Source organism: Rhodamnia argentea, chromosome 6 (assembly GCF_020921035.1).
Source record: "Rhodamnia argentea isolate NSW1041297 chromosome 6, ASM2092103v1, whole genome shotgun sequence".
Lineage (NCBI taxonomy): Eukaryota > Viridiplantae > Streptophyta > Magnoliopsida > Myrtales > Myrtaceae > Rhodamnia > Rhodamnia argentea.
In genome coordinates, this window is record NC_063155.1 from 10,415,031 (window position 1) to 10,436,160 (window position 21,130).

The 21,130-nt window shown below is 41.0% G+C and overlaps 2 protein-coding genes and 1 pseudogene across 3 annotated transcripts; all 3 read right to left on the reverse strand.

The window, feature by feature from the left end:
* Positions 1-373: 373 nt before the first annotated feature.
* Positions 374-20,464, reverse strand: LOC115741554. 2 transcript variants are annotated; one of them, XM_048279917.1, is made up of 2 exons: positions 17,876-20,464; positions 374-419 (listed from the first exon to the last, which is right to left on the reverse strand). In XM_048279917.1, exon 1 carries the CDS (start codon positions 20,385-20,387, stop codon positions 17,934-17,936), a length of 2,454 nt encoding a protein of 817 aa, XP_048135874.1. In that variant the 5' UTR covers positions 20,388-20,464; the 3' UTR covers positions 374-419; positions 17,876-17,933. The 2 variants fall into 2 exon arrangements, with proteins under 2 accessions (XP_048135874.1, XP_030531385.2); XM_030675525.2 differs by lacking the exon at positions 374-419 and adding an exon at positions 17,399-17,826 and having other exon boundaries at positions 17,857-20,464.
* On the reverse strand, positions 7,707-15,498 carry LOC115741587. The gene is made up of 5 exons (XM_048280642.1): positions 15,438-15,498; positions 15,209-15,308; positions 12,286-12,338; positions 9,170-9,469; positions 7,707-9,041 (listed from the first exon to the last, which is right to left on the reverse strand). Exons 1-5 carry the CDS (start codon positions 15,496-15,498, stop codon positions 8,050-8,052), a joined length of 1,506 nt encoding a protein of 501 aa, XP_048136599.1. The 3' UTR covers positions 7,707-8,049.
* On the reverse strand, positions 13,925-16,921 carry LOC125315485 (annotated as a pseudogene).
* Positions 20,465-21,130: the final 666 nt, after the last annotated feature.

The window sequence follows — 21,130 nt, forward strand, 5'->3', positions numbered from 1 at the left end:
AAAGAACAAATACTTATGAAAGTAATGAAATCCACCATTTAATCACTTGACAATGTAATCCAATCATGCTTATAATGAATATCTTATACATCTGATAGAAAAATGAGGGGAATAGGACACATTCGCCAGAAAAGCCACTACTGAGCTAAACCTAGTGAAGAAAATCAGATTGTCTGCAAAGTTACCTATAATGCTGAGATTAGTCCTTTGAAGATCTCTGACCTTGACCTAAATTAAGAAGCTTTATCCATCCTTAATTACCAACCGAATCCACAGATTTATTACTAACTACGGATATCAGATGGCCGTACGAACAACTGCTGGAAAGAAGACTTACTTGGTCCGAATGGTGCTTAGTGCTTTCCTTCTTCTCCTTCTCCATCTCCTCAATTCAATAACTACATGTCGATCTATCCAATCTAACCGGCTGCAACGGTCCAAAAGCATTGCAACAGGATGACTAAATTCATCACTGCTTTCCAAGCCTGCTTCTGTACAACAGCTACGCTTTCATCCCCTTCATCACGACATTTGCCTCGTTGTCCATCTTGGCATCCATTTCTTTTCCATCAATTCTTGTGCCAATTTCTACTAGTTCTTTTTCCTTCGGCTTCCAGTATCAGCAAACAAGTAATCCTTGATTGTATCAACAGTGCTCTCCATATTTCTCTCCTTCCTGAACTTGTGTTACCGCTTGAAGAAGCTCCAAAGGTGTATGGATGCGGGATCAAGCTCCCAGCAGAGCATTCGCACCATCTTGACCTGTAAGCAAGTGGGCTGGGACCTGACGAGAGAACCGAAGCGGTTCTTCTCTTGATCGCATATAATTTACTTGGGTCCGAATGCTTTTGAAACACAGTCTTCAAGCCACACACTTTGATGAGTGGAGCAACGGCTACACCATTGTCCTCGCTGCATTCAATCACTTCAACCATACCGTTCCAATTAGAGGACCAGTTCCCATACAGAGCCCAAACATCTCCCTTCTAGGGATAAATCAGAATTACAGCCCTTGCGCCTTTGGTCGACTCATCATGTGAGAGAAAGCATTGAGGGAGTCATAGACAACAGATTTCCCGATCCGTAGATATCCACGGGTCTTGGCAAAGCCAGATCCAACCCAACGCATGGGGCCGAGTTCTTGGTTTCTTTTGGAACTAAGCCAACTGATGCACACATGGAATGCTTTCAACGATGTGACATCTTGGACCAGAGCATAGTAAAGGGCATCCCATCATCATCGTAAGCAGCTCAGACTTCATTATCAGCAAATGAAACCTCTGTCCGATTGTTGTCAAATTCGTGAAAATCTAGTACCGCAACGAGCCTTTGCTTGGGGACAAAGTTCTCTGCTTCAGATTCAACATTAGACATGACATGGCATTCAGCATGGGGACAAACCTCGGTCCGATTGTTGTCAAAATCATGAAAATCTGGTTCTGCAACAAGCATTTGCTTGGGGACAAGGTTCTCTGCTTCAGATTCAACATTAGACATGGCATGCGAAGTACTTTTTTATTGGAACTCTATCTTTACCTTCCATAGGCTTCCTATGTGGAACCGCAGCCGTCTTTTCTCACTACTCAACTCATTAAGCTTCTTAAAAATTTCCTTCTTTGCTGTACGAATCAACATCTTTCGTCTTTCTGCCGGACAGATCCCTCAGATTGTTAAACTGATTAATGATGCCAAAATTAACCTTTCTCCTATCCTCTAGTCAGCCCTTTGAGATCCAGGATTTCCTGCGCTAACTCCTCTACTATGTGCAAATGCCGCTTGGCCAGCATCCTTTCTGAATCTCTTATTCATGACTCCATCAACGCACCTTTTTTTTAGTCCCTACAGTTTCTAGGGTATTGACATAAGAAGACATGCCCGCCGAATCACTACGAGCTTTCTTAAACATATGAATCATCTCCTAGCGCTCCTCTCTGACTGCAGCTGCTGCCCATTATAGGCACAAACATGCCTGAGAGAGGAGAATTTGATGCATGTGCGGGGGCACTATTATCGCTCGCAAATTTGGTTAATGTGCCATATGAAGAGTGAGCTTTTGCGACAACTGAATACCAGAGAAGCTTACGAACCTGCATTGGTGGCACAAGTCTGCCCACCGACTGAGTGTTCACATTGTACACATTGCTTCTCATTCTATCAGGATATTGTTGTGCTCCAGAGAAAGCAATCGAATTAGATGAACTATTGCCATCTATTGGTGGAGGTCGAATCTCAATTAAAAAAAAAAAAAAAGGTTTACGACAGCTAGGGTTGTGGCGAGGAATTGCTTGTTTACGTAGCAGATTTTTTTTTTTTTCCGTCAGAACGTAGCAGATTAAGTATTCAAACTTTATTTAGCAAGTACTACACCGTGTCCAAAATGATGTCTTGATAGGAAGAGGAGGGGCCGCAGCACAATTGACATCAGCTAAAACTCTCTGGATCACTAAGGTGACGTCCCAGAACGTCACGGCAACACGCCCTTTCTAATTTTAGCTTTTTTATTTTTATTAATAGCATGCGGAAGCACAACATAATTATCACAATATCCCTTACAAGAAATCGCATGAATTTAATTAATATACATATGCTTCTTTATATTTGCACCACTAGTTAGCGTGTTTATACAATATTCAGACAAATACAACATATCACAAAAGTTATGGGAAGAAGGTCGGGCAAACTAGCACCACTCCATCCATACTAAACCAAAAGTGAACCTAAACATTAACCGAGCCACCAGCCAACTCAAGGGTTGATGGCCTTCGACATCATCTCGTTCCCTCCATCGTCATGTCCGAGGGAACCATCCTACGCCCTTGAAAAAAAGAGTGAGCTGAAGCCAGATAAATGAAATTTCAAAGTCTTAAGGTAGGAAATTATCTTCCCACTCAACCTGGTGCAGACAAACAACGTCAGTTTAAGCGATACAAAATAACCATGCAGGCAAATACATACACAACTAATCTGTCTTTACTATCATGATATGCCTATGAAAACCTTTAACAACATTGAATATTATCATTCACTCAAATGCAAGCGGATAGCTTAACATATTATTTTGTATGATTATCATCACTTGGTCATATATGAATATGTGCATTTACACATGTATAGACATGCACTACATTGGTTATTGGCATATCCTTTCATCCTGACTCCCGGGACATCCCAACTTCAGGGCATCCCGATACATGGGACATCTCCACTCCGAAACATCTCGAAACACTCCTCAAGGCATCTTGATAAACAAAACATCTTAACTCTGGGCCATCCCGACACACGGGGCATCTCGACTCTCAATGTAAGGATCCGGCCCCTTGATCCTCCTGCTCTAATACAAACTTGCAAGGGACCGTCCTTAATTCCTGCTCTTCTCAAGGGCCTAACTCATCTGCCAGGTTCAACATGCAGACCTGTTCCCCCAATCGTCCAAGAACACCCTCAATCCGACTACAACTCAGCTCAAATCACCTCATCTCATTCAAACCAGCAGTGATATGTAAATTAGCAGTAAGGGTTAGTAAACTACTTGTATGAAGAAACAGGAGCTAAATCGCCGAAGAAACGAACACGAACCATCCATTCCTCCTCCTTGGCTGCGCGGGTCACTACGAGCAAGAGGGAGAGGGCGAGCAACGGGATGAGCAGAGGGCTGAGCATGAGGTCTTGAAGTCTCGACAAGCCGCCTTCGACGAGCTGATGGCGCCATGGGTGTTGGGCAAGGGCGAGAAAGAGATGGGCAGTCGGGTGGTGTATCACCGAGAGAGAGAAGAGGAGAGTAGGGAGCGAGTCTTCTTGTGGGATCTCAAGAAAATGAGAGGAGAAAGAAAGAGGGTGCCCTTAAATAGAGGGCCAAGGCGGTGGGGGTCTAGGGCGGTGTGGTTCTATTGCAAACCAACTCTCGTGCAAATTACTCGTTTGAATCTTAAGCCGGTTTTTGATGTTGGGGCATGGTTCATAGTCCCTTATGACAGGAAAGAACGTGTGTCCCGCTTCGGATCTCAAGGGGCGAGAAAGTGGGGGAGGGTCCTAAAGGGCCAAAGCCCTCTGGACACCAAAGGGCCTTTACGATTTAAATATGTAATTTGTCATTAGTAGTTTAAGCTTGGATTTATGAATAGTTACTGCTATATATACTCTTTTTCGTTTGTAATTGAGTAATGTAACGAGAGGTGTGAGTGCAAATTATAGTGAAATCGTCTGTTGGATGTAGCCATAATTTAAGGGTGAATTGAGATACAATCTCGTGTCTCGATTTCTCTCTCTCTCGCTATATTTTATTTCGTTGTGATTGTGCGCCAATCCTAACATTTGATAAATAACGGTCCAAACATCGCATGCCAAACCACAGCATTTAATTCAATTACTCTTCCACGTCAACTTATTAACCCCCAAATCACCCCTTTGCTCGTTAATCTAATTAGGTAGAAATTAGCCCATCACACTCAAGGCATCCCGAAACACTCCTCGAGGCATCTCGACATGCATATAGACATGCACCATATTCATTATTAGCATATCGTTTCATCCCGACTCCCGGAGCATCCGGACTCCAGGGCATCCTAACACATGGGGCACTCCACTCCAAGGCATCCTGAAGCACTCCACGAGCATCTCGACAAATGAGGCATATCAACTCCGGGTCATCCTGGCACATGGGGCATCTAGACTCTCGAGACATCCTGAAACATTCCTTGAGGTATCCCGAGACATGGGGCATCCCAACTCGGAGGCATCATCGCCACTAATATCGACCAAGGAACTTACTTTTCATAATAATTTTCACATTTAGTCTCATAACAACCATGCATATGATACATAATAATAAGATGGTAACCCTTGCATCCACATCGAAATCAACATTCATTTCAAGAATCGACATCCAATCACAATATCTTGCCATCCAAACATTACGGAAATACAGTCGTTATGTCTTTTTCATGCATCACTTTTATAAGTATAACAACACACTTCTCTTCATTTCTCATACAAGCAACGATACACTCTAATAGAATCGGTAACGTGATCATTGATAATTAAAATAATTGATAATGTGAACATTGACAACATGATCATCGACAACTCAAATAATAGACAACTCGATTAATTGACAATACTTAACTAATAAAATAATAATTGAGTCAAATTACAAAAGTATCAATTTCAACTTTAGTTTCACCCTTACCATTTTCTTTTATGCTATTGAATCGCATGGATATGAATTAATGACAAACTCGGCATGTAAAGAATCATCGGTTCAAGTCAAACGAACACTTTATATCAACACACAATCATCGAAACTTTCGCGCACTTAACATCAAAATACAAAACAAAATTAACAACCATCAAATAACTAAGTCAATAGCACTAAGTAGATCAACCTAATTTAGTCCTGAATTTTGACCGCTCTTGGACTTTGGAGGCAACACAAGATTATTTCTCTCTTTGTGTGTCAATTCTGGGATTACTTTGATTCGCCAACCAGCTGTAATGTCCGATAGAAAACTGTTAGCTCTGAGACTCTCAAGTGTGTTGTTTGTACAGAGTCTTCAGAAAGGCAAAGAAAATTTATGATGAATGGATACGAATCACTAACATGCCTTTTCACTTTATTTAAGTATATTTGTTTTAGAATTAATCCGAAGCTCTTTTGTTCACAGGTTAAGACCCTACCTTTGGTTATCTGTTAACTATGGTTAATATTGTCAAATTGGGCAGATTAGTTGGTACAGATTTTTTTGGCAGGCAGCCTTTAACGTCTTGCTAAAGACAGGAAAGACCTCTTTAATGATCTTTTCCGTATTGTTTACCCTATATTTTCATAGTCAAGAAGGTCCAATTACAAAAGATTAGAGTTAGGTTTTTCTGCAAGGGTTCAACCATCTTTTGGTCGACCAAATATAAATGACACAAGATATTATTTGCATGTATGGCATACTAAATATTACTGACAGCGCAATTTTCAATTTTCCTATCTTATCCTGTAACTTTTTTTTTTTTTTTTGTTTCTAGTGAAAAAAGTAAAAAAAGGTAAACTCGGTAAGTTTCTTCAGCCCCTGGATTGAGATTGCATTAGCAATTTCGGGATTTTCGTGAAATGGGAAGTTCATTAAATGCAGAGCTATTGCTTTCCCATCTTTATGAGAACCTCTCTTTGATACACCTGCTTTTTTAAAGCCAAACTATGGATTGGTTTTGCAAATACAATGTGGTTTATCATCACATGGATCTACACTTACATACAAACCCATGGAAAAATGCACATCCATCCATCGCAAAAAGATTTGCTTTTGGACTCAAAACTATGGATTGGTTTTGCAAATACAATGTGGTTCACTTGTTTTTCTTAATTTATTTATTCTTTTACTTACTTAGAAATTTTTCTTAGGCTTGACTAGTAACCCTTTTCATTCACTAATCTTTTTGGAGATTACCAATCTAAATTAGTGTGACTCATCACCAACTCTTAGAAGGGGTGAGCATGGTTCAGATTGATCCGTTTCCCTCAAGAACCGTGGACCGGATCAGTGGTACCGATTCTAAATTTTAGGAATTGTGGATCAAACCGGACAAGACCATCGGTCTAGTCCCATTCCTGGACGGTCCACTGAAACTTGTAAAATGAAAACAAACATAAGAAACCAGAGTTTGACAGGGCAGTGTGAACTGTCAAAAGGACACCACGTACACCAAGGTGTTTGTGGGAGGACTGGCTTGGGAGACTCAGAAGGGCAAAGCTATAATTATAGAGATCTGGTTTCGGGGACAATAAGAATTGCTGCAGCGTAAACGTACAAGAAATTTCAGGAATTTAAACACTGAAAGCACTCTAGGAGTTGCATCTTTTAAACGCCAACATGGCCACAATCGCAGGCAAGCAATATACAAGGGAATTTCAATCTCATGTATGAGCTACTGCAGTTTATGTTACAAAAATTACAAAAGCAAACAGACTAAACAGTCATGAACTCAGCAGGATTGAATCTTTCGAGTAAACCGAAGGAGTATTCAGGTCCTCCAGGAAAATTTACTTAATTTAAGCTTTTAAATCAACACAAGCATCTTCGGCCCCAAAAGAGTTAAGAAAGGAACCGTGATATGAAGAATAGATCAAAACAAAGGAGAAAAATCTGTCGGTCCAGTTCCCCCTTAGGGAAACGGACCGCCCGGACACTAATTACACCTTGAGGAACCGGGGACCGGATCGGTGACCTCAAGAACCGGACCAAACCCGTTTGCCCGATTCGGTTCGTGCAGTCCATCTTGCTTACCCCTAACTCTTAGCCAATCAAATGACCACATACCAACTAGGTTACCAACACCCATTGGGATTTATTGCCGATTTGTTTTTTAAATTGCTTACTTTTCTTATTTGCATTTCTTAACATCACCAAACAACAAATCACTAGTTGGGGATAAGTTTCATCTTCCGGCAATCAGAGGCGAGTCTCAGCCAATTTACTTTTTGGGGTGCACAAGGAAAAGAGTTTTATATGCGGACCCACACTGCACTTTTATTCGTGCTGCTAGTCATATAGAGGCTACTCCGCATAAAAAATGAAATACAAGCCGTATCAATTTCTATCGCCAAGAGCTCCAAAACTTCATAAAATTATGAGTAGTCTTAGCAGAAACACTGAACTTTCATCAGCCATCCCATACATACCAATGCAAACATTAAAAGCACAAGCCAATGACACGATTTCTAGAGGGCTAAGAAAAGAACGAACATTCATCCTCATAATGGAGATCTCATACATTATATACATATATGTATATATAAAAGTTTCAGCCAGATCATACAGATTTTGCCGACTTTGTAATCCATGTATTGCTGAGACAGCTTTAATGAGGAGAATCAGGCATCTTTGCCTGAAAAGAAACTGTTGAGCTAATCCTAGTAAGCAAAATCAGTTTTCCCCAAAGTTGACTAAAATGTTGAGATTACTCTTCTGGACAGAATCTGTATCCACCCATTATTACCTGCCGAATCTGCAGATTAACTACTAACAATGGATATCGAGTGGCTATTTTAACAACCGCAGAAAATCAGCAGACAAGTGCTCCAGCAGGTCTGTCCATATCTCCTCCCTGACCTTGTGTCGACACTTGAAGCTCTAAAGGAGTGGATGCAGGATCAAGCTCCCAGCATCCAATAGGAGCATTTGCACCTTCTTCACCTGTAATCAACTGAGCAGGGACCTGATGAGAGAACCGGAACAATTCCTCTCTTGGAATTGTCCATAATTTACATGGATCTGGATGCTTTCCAAACAGAGTCTTCAAGCCACAAACTTTGATCAGTGGAGCAACAGTTACACCATGTTCCTTGCTAGAGTCTTCAATCACTTCGACCATATCGTAGCTGTGCTTTACATCATTCGGAGTGGACTCGTTCCAATCAGAAGACCAGTTTCTATACAGAGCCCAAACATCTCCCTTCAAGGGATAAATCTGAATTAAGCCCCTCGAGCTTTTCTTCCACCTCATCACGTGCGAGAAAGCATTAAGGGAGCCATAGACGATAGAGTCACCAATCCATAGATCCCCACAGGTCTTGGCAAATCCAGATCCAACCCACCACATAGGGCCAAGTTTTTGGTTGCCTTTGGAACTAAGCCAACTTATGCTCACCTTGAATGGTCTCAATGTTATGACATTGTGGATCAGAGCATAGTAACGGGGCATCCTATCATCACCATCGTAAGTAGCCCAGACTTTATTATCTGCAAATGAAACCTCTGTCCGATCATTCTCGAAATCATGAAATTCTGGGTCTGCAACAATCGTTTGCTTGACGACGAAGTTCTCCGATTCAGATTCAACATTAGAAATGGCACAGGAAGTCTTTTTGATATAAACTCTGCCTATACGATCCACAGGCTTCCTATGCTTAACTGCAGCAGTCTTGGTACCATTTGCAGGAGCTTTCTGCTCTTCATGGTACTTCTGCTTCACCTTTCCTTGTGAAGAATTTAGTCCATCTGTAGGTTCTTTCTCACTACTACACACACCAAGCTTCTCAAAAATTTCCTTCTTTGCTTATGCATCAACATCTTTCGTGTTTCTGCCAGAGACAAATTCCTCAGACTGTTGAACTGACTAATCACGCTAAAATTGACCCTTCTCCCATCCTCCGGTCGGCCCTTTAGGGATCCAGAGGTCGTACCAGTGCTAAGTCTTCTGCAATTTGCAAATGACACTTGGCTAGCATCCTCTGTGACTTTCTTGTTCATGCCACCTTTGCCAACCCGACTTTTTTTAATCCCTTCAGTTTCTAGGGATTTGACATCAGCTGGCATGCCCACTGAACCACTACGAGCTTTCTTAGACTTCTGAATAATCTGTGAGCACTTCTCTCTGACTGCAGCTGCCTCCTCCTCACAGCCCCTCCTCCGATGCCGAACTACAGGCTCAAGCACACCTGAGGGAGGATAATGTGATGCAGGTGCGGGGGCAGCTTTATCACCTGCAAATTTGGTTAATGTGTCATATGAAGAAGTGACCTTTTCCGGCAAATGAATACCAGAGGAGCTTGTTGAACCTTATTGTTGGGAGAAATCTGCCTTCCAACTTTATCAGGATATGGTTGTGCTTCAGAGAAAGCCTTTGAATTAGATGTACTATTGCCATCTATTAGTGGAGGTGGAATCTCAATTGCAACATAGGGTTTACGGCAGCTGGGACTCCGGCAACGAAGTCGCTTGCTTAAGTAACATATTAAGTATTCGAACTTCATTTGGCAAGCACTACACTGTGTCCAAAATGACGTCTTGATAGGACAAGAAGGAGCTGGAGCACAATTCGCACTCTCACGATCCGTAGTGTTGAAATTCTTATTGCATTCCATATCTCAGTGGTGTGAATGATGCCTGTAGTAGATATCGCCAAATCTTCTTTCCTTATGTAATACCTCCTCTGTACAGTCAAAATGGCTCAACTGTCAAAACAAACAATTGATAGAAATTCTAGATAAACATTTGTAATTGTTCCAACATGCTAGATTATGCTCCTTTAAGGCATTTCTATACATTTAAGTCTCCCAAAAATACAACCGAATGGTGTGCAAATGACCAAACATGATACGATCAAGTGATGTCAGTCCACGTATTAGACAACAAACATCTATAAAAAGCATGACTGTCAAGATTAAGCACGGCTGCCGTTATTAACAAATTATAGTTCCATCTGCAGATGCCTAAATAGATGAGAAAATGATGTAGATCCATGTGTACAAGCGACAAATTCCACCGTTCAATGAATTATGAGTCCATCTGCATACATCCACATGAAAGGTGAAATGATACACATCCATGTATGCAAGCAACAAACTTCCACAATAAGCATAATGGTCAGGAAAAAAACATGATCCGCCGCTTCCAATGGATTATGAACCTATCCGCGCAATCTATATAAACGAGCAACAAACTTCCATAATAAGCATGATTATTGAGACAAAACACAATCCATAATCAAACGGTAGCAGTTCCATTTCATCAACACACGTCCACATTAAAAAGCAGCGAACTTGCAAAAATGTTCAGTAGTTGGGACAAAACACAACTAACCATTTATAAAATTTTACAATTCCATCAACATTACTTCCCATCCTAAAAGGACGCAACAAAATGCATGCAACGATGGTCAAGTTGACTGGTTTCACGCCATGAAAGTCAATCGAACACGATGGATCAAATCGCCACGAGTCTCCTCATGAACTGTGATTGGCTACAAGGGCATCAAGGGACTCTTCGTTGATGGGTAGGAATTCCACGAGTCACGTCATGAACTATGATCCCCTACAAGGGCATCAAGGAACTTTTCTTTGATGGGTAGGGATTCAGATTTAGCAGAATTATGTCTCCAAACCAAGACCATGACAAAATAAGAAGATTGACTCACAAAGAAACTGCTATTTGGATGATAGTAGAAAATTCATAAGCATGCCCCGAAAATCCTAATGCATTCAAGTCCTCATGGCAGATAACGCCAAAACAATCCAGAAATTTAGCACAGAAACTACAGGCAAATTAGAAAAATTCCCATCATTGATTCAACTGACACCCAAAAATTTTCTCTTCTTAGAGTGCAATTTAAAAGAGAAGAGGTTTACGATTGAAGACTCCTCGTTCAAAGCTAGAGTTTTACCTTCTCTTGGACTTGGGAGACATCCCCAGATTTTTTTGTTCTTTTTCTCTATGAATTCTGGGCTAGTCTGAATGGAAGAGTCAAACTAAATTGGTCATGTTATGAACCCCTTTACAACCCTTAAAACCTGCATTCCTGATTTCGATTCTCTTGTCTCTCTCGATCTTTGCTTGTATTCCTCGGCTGTTACCCTTCGTCAAGAGACTGAAAGGAAAATTAATTGGTATGGATTTTTTTAGAGCCACCATTTAATGGGTAAAAGCCAAAGGCCCTATTTAATGATACTTTCCCAAATGTTTACCCTTCTTATCTTTATATCTAGATACCGCCGAATCTTCTTTCCTTATCTATACCTCCTTTGTACAGTCAAAATAACTTAATGTCAAAACAATATAATTGGCCAAAAATTTAGATAAACAACCCAGTCAAGAGGCTAAATCCGCGTTAAACCAACAGAAAACCGGTAGAAATATACCCCAGTAGAACCCCAAATTTATGCCAAACTACAGGTCTAACAACACGAGAATGACTCCAACCATATGTAATTATTCCAACATGCCAGATTATGCTCCCTTAACGCACTTATATACACAGAGTAACACATAAGTTGCTTTTGACCAAAAAAAAAAAAAACGTAAGTTGCTAAACAAAATACAACCAGATGATGTCCAAATGACCAAATGTGATCTGATCAAGCGATGTAAAACCACATGTACAACAACAAACTTCTCTAAAAAGCAAAACGGTCAGTATAAAGCATGGCCACAATCATTAATGAATGATGGTTACATCTACATACATCTGCATAGATGAGAAATGATGTAGATCCACTAATACGAGCAACGAACTTCCACAAGAATAGCGGTAAGGATAAAGCACAATCCACCTTTTTTTTATTCCATCTGCTAAACCCACATAACCGATCAAATGATATACATCCACCTATAAAGCAACAAACTTCCACAAATATGGATTCATGATCTGCCCTTTTTAATGAACTAAGATTCCATCAGCATACATCCACATAGATGATCAAATAAAAATGATTATCATTCTATCAGCAAAATTCATATGAACGAGCATCGAACTTCCGTAATAAGCATGATTATTGAGATAAAACACAATCCATAGTCACACAGTTTGCAAGTTCCATATCATCTACACGCATCCCCTGTAAAAGAGCAACAAACCTGCAAAATTATTCATAACAGTTGGGCTAAAACAAAATCAACCATAAAAAAGGTTTACAATTTCCATCAACATTACTTCCCATCATAAAAGTTATGCAACAGAAGCTTGCAACAAGGATCAAATTGACAGGTTTTTCGCCAAGAAAGCAAATTGAACACAATGGATCACATCGCCACAAGTCAACTCATGAATTATGATTGCCTATGAGTAGGAAATCATATGTAGCAGAATTACATCACCTAACCAAGACCTTGACAAAATAAGAAGATAGACTCACAAACAAGCTGTAATGAGATGATAGTTGAAAAGCCATAAGCATGGCCCGGAAATCCTAAAGCATTCTTGTAGTCATGGCAGATCACGCCACGATGATCAAAAAAATTAGTAGAGAAACTACAGGCAGATTATTTTTCACATGAATTCAAAACGATGTTACAGCACGAATCAGGATTCAAAATTCTCCCAATTATTTAGAATTCTATAAACTATATAAAAATATTAATTAATTTAGATAAATATATCTGCAACTAGTCCGTTCTGCCGGTTACAATGTCCCCCGGAAAATGGTTGTCACTGAAACTCTTAATTCAAAACCAAAGAGTGTGTTGCTTGTATTGTAGATCTGGAATGACAAAAAAGAAATGTATGATGAAGGGATACATAGCACTAACATGTTTTTTCACTGCGTTAAATTATTTTTCTTTTACAATCAACAGGATAAATACCCTACTACTTTTATATGCAACCATGATTAGGGTTGTCAAATTAGGTAGATTAATTGGTACAGAACTTTTTTCAGAGTCAGCATTTAAAGTCTTGGCTAAAAAAGCGAATAACCCTCTTTAATGATCTTCTCCGTTTTGTTTACCCTACTTGTTTTCCTATTCAAGAAGGTCCAATCACATCATATGAGTGTCTTATGTTTTTTTTGCAAGGGTCCAACCATTTTTTGGTCAACCGAGTGACAAATATGAATGACATGAGATACTATTTGCATGTATGGCAAGATAAGTACTAAAGATGGTGCAATTTTCCTATTTTAGCCAATAACTTGTTTCTCGAGGGGAAAAAAAAAAGGTAAAGTGAGTCAGTTGCTTTGGCCCTTGGATTGAGATTTGCTTTAGTTAAGACAGTCAAAATTGGGATTTGGGTGAAATGGGAAGTTCAATAAATTCAATGTTCTTACTTTTCTCATCTTTATAAAAATCTCTCTTTCATACACCTATTCATCTAAGTCGGACTGGGGTGTGATTTCGCAAACAGAATGCAGTTTATAATCACATGGATCTATACTTATACACACATGGTGGGAGGATAAGAGCTTCACGGAAAAATTACCAAAAAAAGTCCTAAGAGGTATGAATGCCAATTCAATCGTAAATCTTTTAATTTAGTCATTTAGTTTTGAACTTTTTTACAATTTGTCAATTTAGTTATTTCCGGCCAATTTTGACCGGTGATTGCTGACGTGGACGTCGGCCGTCCTACGTGGCACATCCAACACTAAGTGTAGCAATTTTTTTTTAACTTTTTTTAATTTTTTATGTATTTTCTTTTTCTTTTTCTTTTTCTTTTTCCTCTCTTCCGGTCTTCAGACCTTTGTGGTGGCCGACGACCAGCCACAGGTGGGGACCGGTGAGGGTCAACCTTGCCAACTTCAGGAAAGGTTTGGCGAGGCTTGACCTCATTGGACCTAGCGAGGGGGAGCCCCACCCAAGGCTGGCGAGATCGCCCCTCACCGACTCTCGCCTGTGGTCGATAGTCATGTCATGCAGAACGATTGGTGTCCATATTAGTCCTCCCCAAATTGACCACAATGACTAAATTGCCAATTTATTAATTACCAAAAATGCTGGTAATTCTATAAAAGGTTAGTAATTTACCAATATTATCCAACATATGTTGCCCATCATTATATCGATCAATAGTTTTTCAACATTTACTCTCCGTTATTGAAACTTATTGGCACGAAAAAAATGTATGATACTATAGAACTCTGCTGCCTGATAACTGGCTGATTGCTCATATGCAACCTAGGGTTATCTCACAGTTTTGAGTCCCAAAAGCAAATATTTTCGCAATGGATGGAGGTGCATTTTTCTCGTTATAACACATGCAAAACATAAGCAAGAGACTTAGTCTTGTATATCACCATATTGTACACTTGTCCTGGAATGGTTCTAAGTGGCTACCTAGTATAAAACTCAAGAAAATTACCAAAAAGTCCTAAAGTTGTTGGATGGATTCCAATTTAGTCTTCAATAATCTGGCGATTGAAAACCAAGTGCTATAAAAGAATACCACATGTAGCCTCTTAGCTCTATCAAATACAAAGTGAAAGGAAATACTTTGATGTGATATTTGATCATATTATTTTTTTAAATTTAGCTGAGCTCAAAAAAATTGAGTTTTCACTTCCAAAGAATGACAGCAATACAACATATCAATATCATCAGCAAAAATATTCCTCTATCAAATGATGCTTTTAACTTTACTTATTGATCTCATAAGATTCTATATGATAAAGTACGTGACAGAAATCTCAGCCCCAAATGAGCCAAAAGCCTCAACGCACTGAGGTTATAAAATGTATTTATAACAGTATGTTTTGTTGCCGAGCACCACAAGCCTTCTGCCCATCAATGTATAACGGGAACTCTTCACAAACATGAGTGAGATTAGACAAAAGTTGAAGAAACTAAACAGCAAAACTGCCTATGATATCGGGCATAGATGTTCTCAGTCCATTATACAACTCAGTTCAAGACCATAAGCTGATGTGAAGTCTTAACAACATGCCAAAGGTGAGAGAGGACACAAGTTACCAGAGCAGGTCAGTCATCATTCTGAACAGATGCAAAGCCTAGACCTTGAAGTCTTCCAATTAAGAGTGGCTTGCTCATCTGCATAGAAATTCCATATACCCATGGCAATGACACCAGAGAATATTAGAGAACCAGAAGCACTTGCTAAACTTAGGAAATCACGGAAAGCATCGAAACTATTGAAGCCTTATATCTCTGACACATATTCTGGCACTATTGCCCAGTGGGCACCATATACAGTTCCTATTAAAACAGATAGAATGCAAATCTTACCGCGCAAACCAATAACATAGTAAAAGAGTCCAATTTCCATAACAACCAGGACTACAGCCATAGCCACTGGCCTAAGGAGGGAGAATTCTGGTAAATGGAACAAAAACAGGTAACTAGAGTTCAGGGTATGAAGAGCACAATGGGAAACTAGCTTTAGTGATTGATAAAACAGAGATTTCGAAAGCACCTTATGGTTGTCTCAGCTAAGTAGTGCCCCCTGACTGGACCCAGGAAGATCCAGATGTTTATCATAGAAACAAAATACTAGTCATTAAACACCAATGATTCATAAATGTTACCAAGATTGTCAATCACACCAGAACCAGAGATATAAGCCAAAAATCAGCCTTTATGAGTGCCTGTTGTAAGGTGAAATACTCTCCTCTGCATTAGCCCTTCTTCCGTATTCCTCTCGAGACTGCTTGTGCAGCTTCCAGGACATGTTTTGCCTGCATTGAGACTCATTTTTGCCTCTGTGATGCCAGCAGCCGGTCCACTTCCCAGGTATCTCATGTTTGACCTAACTATGAACAACCTCATTTCCTTCTTGCTCAGATTTACCTGATTTTTCTCATCTTGGCCTAAGAGAAGTGCTGCTAAAGGAATTGGCTCAGAGAATAAAACCAGCTAAGCAGAATCTTAATGATTAAGAATCACCAGAAATAATGTGATCACACTTCGACTAATTTCAACTACATCCTCCACCAGCAAAATTCCCAATATATATGCTGCCAGGAGGCGGCAAATGCTATAGGTGAATGAAAAGCATGAACCATTGGGTCTATAAACCATCAGGTCTAACTTGTTATGACTATGACCCTCCACAGGTATAATGATGAACATCATGGCAATGAGCAGAATAGGGCCCAACAGCAACAGTAAAAATTAGGGATGCTTCGCCGGGAGTGTCGATCATCAAACATATCTGAGACAGCAAATCCCTTCAGCATCCCCACAAGAGGATCTCTATCTTTGGATGGTTCCGCACGAATAATACAAGAGCTGCTGGATCGAAGTAGACCTCAACATCTATCAACAAACACATAGGCAGATCTGCAAAACAATACTTGGTTTTTGACCGTTCGCACTTTTGTTATCTAGTTTTCATGAAAATAAGACAATAAGCCTTCCAATAGTGAAGAAACAACATGCCCTTCTAAATGGAAGCAACGATTTCCTTCTACAGCAAGAATCGGTAAATAAGTTGCACCCGCACCTGATAGTATGAACAGTTGTTCATTGCAAAACATCCACAGAAAAGCACGGCCTAGGATCTCACAGTTAAACATTTCATAAAACAGCTAAAGCGAAAAGATATGCGCTTTAAGACAGATAAGCAGGCTAAGTTTTTAATGAACATGCTAGGCATGTTAACTCACAGCACACTGAAATCAAGTAAGAAAATGGTAAATTAAGGGGCGACACGCATCAATGTACTGTAGAATCAAAAACCTGGACAAGACAAAAGGGTCCCGCAGTGCCATGATGCTTGCCAAAAGAGTTCAAGAATGAACCAGCTTGAAGAATTGATGCAGGAGATCAATTACAAAAAATTGACTTACATCGCGGATGTTGATTTTAGCTAATGGAAACAGCACAAGCTAAAACGTGGAAACAAGGTTAGCCAATAAATGTTGAATGACCCTCTTCATTGATTGTGCATTTTAACTATGGCAGAACGTAGAAGTTTAATGTAATGCCAACACGATAATATTATAACGACTAACCATTAACTTTTAGAGTAGAAAGCCATCTCTTTCAACACACCAGAAGTACCTTTTATTAGTGCATAAAGTCAGCAATTTCCATGAATTAGTTCGGTAGTCTGTCCTTGAGAATTTAGATTGGCAACAACATAACAAGCGGAACCAGAGATGGTGGAAACAATAGATTAATGAACGGTGCGAAATAAGGCCTGACCGATCAGCAAGATCCAAAATATATAAGCTGCCACGAGGAGGTAGGGAAAAGGTCATATATAAAATGAATATCTGTACATTGGAATCTTAGTTCAGCAACATGAATACAAAAAAAGTTAAAAGTGAATGGTTAAGCCAGATTATACAGATTTGGCCACCTTTGTTATCCCTGTTCCCCTAAGAAAGCATTAATGAGGGAAATCGGATATCTTCATCAGAAAAGCTACTAATGAGCTAATCCTAGTAAAGAAATCAAACTATCCTCAAAGTTACTATAAAGCCGAAAATTTATCTTCTGAAGATTTCTGACCTTGAACAAAATCTTGAGTTTTCATCAACCCATAGTTACCAGCCGAATTTGCAGAATAACTGCTAACTACCGATATCAAATGGCTACCCAAAAAATGCTGAATAAGATAGTAGAAACAGTACACTCCTCAGCGGATTAGTTCAGATTGTTGTGGTTTCAGTGCTTCCCCTTCTCCTCCTCCACCTCCTCGACTCCAAAACTACACTGACCTATGCAATCTAACCAGGTGAAATGGTCCAAAAGCATGCAAAAAGATGACTAAATGCATCATGACTGCTTCCCTTTTAGTTTGCGCTTGTACACTAGCATCACTTCTTCCTTGGCTTTCATCCCCTTCACCGTAACACTGGCCGTACCGTCCACTTTGGCTTCCAACCCTCTGCCAGTAGTTGTTACCACCTGAAGAAGTTCCAGAGGTGTGGATGCAGGATCAAGCTCCCAGCATCCTTTAGGAGCATTTGCACCTTCTTCACCTGTAAGCAAGTGAGCAGGGACCTGATGAGAGAACCGAAACATTTCCTCCCTTGGAACCGTCCATAATTTCCCAGGATCTGGATGCTTCTGAAACACAGTCTTGAAGCCACAAACTTTGATGAGTGGAGCAACAGTAACACCAAGCTCATCGCTGTAATCTTCGATCACTTCAACCATATCATAGCTGTGTATTATCTCATCTGGAGTTAACTCATTCCAATCAGAAGACCAGTTCCTATATAGAGCCCAAACATCTCCCTTCAAGGGATAAATGTGAATTAAGCCCCTTGCGCCTTTTGTCCACTTCATCCTATGCGAGAAAGCATTAAGGGAGTTATCAACAACAGATTTCCCTATTCGCAGATACCCACAGGTCTTGGCGAAGCCAGATCCAACCCAACACGTAGGGCCAAGTTCTTGGTTAGTTTTGGAACTAAGCCAACTTATGCGCATCTTGAATGGTTTCAATGACATGACAGTGTGGATCAGAGCGTAGTAACGGGGCATCCCATCATCATCATCATAAGCAGCCCAGACTTGATTATCAGCAAATGAATCCTCTGTCCGATCCTTGTCAAAATTATAAAAATCAGGGTCTGTAACGACCATTTGCATAGGGACAAAGTTCTCTGCTTCAGATTTGATATTGGAAATAGAATGGGAAGTCTTTTCCATCTGAACTCTGTCCTTACCATCCACGGGCTCACTATGCTTAACAGGAGCGGTCTTAGCACCACTCGCGGGAGCCTTCTGCACTTTCCCATACTTCAGCTTGACCTCCCCTTGCAAAGAATTTCGTCCATTTGAAGGTTCTTTCTCAACTCTCCATTCATCAAGCTTCTTACGAATATCTGTTTTGGCTTTATGTATCAGCATATTTCGCAATTCTAGGAGAGAAACATCCCTCAAGCCGTTATACCGATTAATTAAACTGAAATTAACCCTCCCCCGATCCAGCGATCCCTTTTGAAGTCCAGGCGTAGTTCCTGTTACGACTCCTCTACTATTTGCAAATGCTACCTGACCTGCACCCTCTGAGACTTTCTTATTTATGCCGCCTTCATCAACTTTCCTTTTCTCAATCCGATCAGTTTCTAGGGAATTGGCATCAGCCGACATGCTCACTGAATCACTTCGAGCCTTCTTAGACATTTGAATCCTCTCACCGTACTCCTCTTGGACAGCAGCTGCCACTCCGCGGCCTCTCTTCCGGTGCCGAAATAGAGGCTCAAACACACCTGAAGCTTGAGGAGCATATGATGCAGGTGCCGGGGCACTATTATCACTTGCGAATTTGGGTAATGTGCCATAGGATGAAGCAAACTGCGGCGGCAAGTGAATACCAGAGAAGCTGGTTGAACGTGCATTTGGGGCAGGAGATGCATGCCCATGATTTCTCATTCGACAAGGATACTGTTGTGCTTCAAAGAAAGCCTGCGAATCAGATGACCTATGTCCATCTACTGGTGGAGGTGGAATCTCGTTGGCCACAAAGGGTTTACGGCAGCCGGGGCTGGGGCAGAGAATCTGCTGATTTAGGTAGCGAATCAGGTATTCATACTTCATTCGGCAACCACCGCACTGTGTCCAAAATGATGTCCGAGGAGAGGCTGAAGCATAATTAGCGTCAGCAGCACTCTTCCAGTCCCTAGTGTTGCAATCCCGGTGGGGATAAGACGAATTGCGAACCACATAAGCAGCACTGCCCCTCCAACTCCCACCATTCGTATTCTGATAAGGAGAAGTCGAAGCACTCCTCCAATCGCCCGCATTGTCGTTCTGATGCGTACCTGGAAAACTGTGAAATCCATTCTGATGGCCCGGCGTCGGGAATTTCCCATTGCGGACCCTCGAGTTGCGCTTCAGGTCATACGCGTATCTCTTCGCTCTATCGGACAGCAAGCTCCAGGCCTCGGAGAGAATCTTGAAAGCGCCATCGGCGCCCACCGCTTTGTTCTTGTCGGGATGAAGAAGAAGCGCGAGCTTCCTATAACTCCTCCGGATCGCGTCGTCATCGGCGGAAGGATCGACGCCGAGGATTCCGTACCAATCCGCCTCCCCGTTGATCTTCTTCTGGGCCGACACGTAGACGTCGAGAGTCGCCACGAGCTGAGAAAGGCCGTCGAGGCCGGCGTACAGACTCCTGGCCTTGACGGCGAACTTGTGGGCGCCATGGACGTCCGACTCCATCAACTTCTTCTCGGCGATCTCCTTCGCCCGGAGAGCCTCCTCCTTGTTGCATTCCATCTCTCATCTCAGCGGGGGAGGTGCCCTAAGACATTAGCAGATTCTTCTTCCTCTTTATGCGACCCTTAAATATTATTAAAATAAAATAAAATAAACCAATTTATTAGCTAAAAGCAGACTCTTAATAATAGAAATATAAGAATAAGTTTCAACATAGTGCCAGATCCATTTCTTGCAACATACAATCCTTAAAATACTCAAAACATCATTCATTTCACTTCCCAGGCATTGGTGTGTTCTCAAAGATCACATACGCGAATGTCTGTTGTTTCATCCTTATAAGATCATCTCACCCGTTATCTTGATTTACCGAGCAGGTCATGACCCATCTTCCCCTCGATGTTCGGCCTTAAATGCACGGTACATGTTTTGTCCAATTACCACTTACTGTCGTCCTAACAGGCGAGCCAGCGATTGATGCGATCAATCGCCCCCGGAGTTGCCAGCAAGAAAATGCCGGACACGACTAGGACAGAACAGCTCGGTTGCAGATGAGCAACTCCCTGAGCAGGACATAAAAGATGGATGGTGGTGCCTCTTCATAATCATCCTGGAACCTACATAAGCGAACGCTACAACTAATGTCCACCAGAATCTGTCGTTCAGGCAGGTTACCACATCAGTTGTTGCTAATAATTATGCACAGACAGCAGATAGCATTGTCGATTGAGTACTAATTGGGTCAAGTAATTTAGTGTAGAATGTGTGTGTTTTGCCGGTATAATCCGACCGCTCTTCTCGTT

What these genes read in the sequence shown, in the direction of transcription:
- LOC115741587 (XM_048280642.1), bottom strand. Translation starts at nt 15,498, where the DNA reads ATGGCTGTAGTCCTGGTTGTTATGGAAATTGGACTCTTTTACTATGTT. An exon ending in CTATGTTATTGGTTTGCGCG is followed by an intron (nt 15,309 to 15,437) that starts GTAAGATTTGCA and finishes TCCTAAGTTTAG; the next exon opens with CAAGTGCTTCTGGTTCTCTA. An exon ending in TTGCAGAAGACTTAGCACTG is followed by an intron (nt 9,042 to 9,169) that starts GTACGACCTCTG and finishes TTGATGCATAAG; the next exon opens with CAAAGAAGGAAATTTTTGAG.
- LOC115741554 (XM_048279917.1), bottom strand. Translation starts at nt 20,387, where the DNA reads ATGGAATGCAACAAGGAGGAGGCTCTCCGGGCGAAGGAGATCGCCGAG.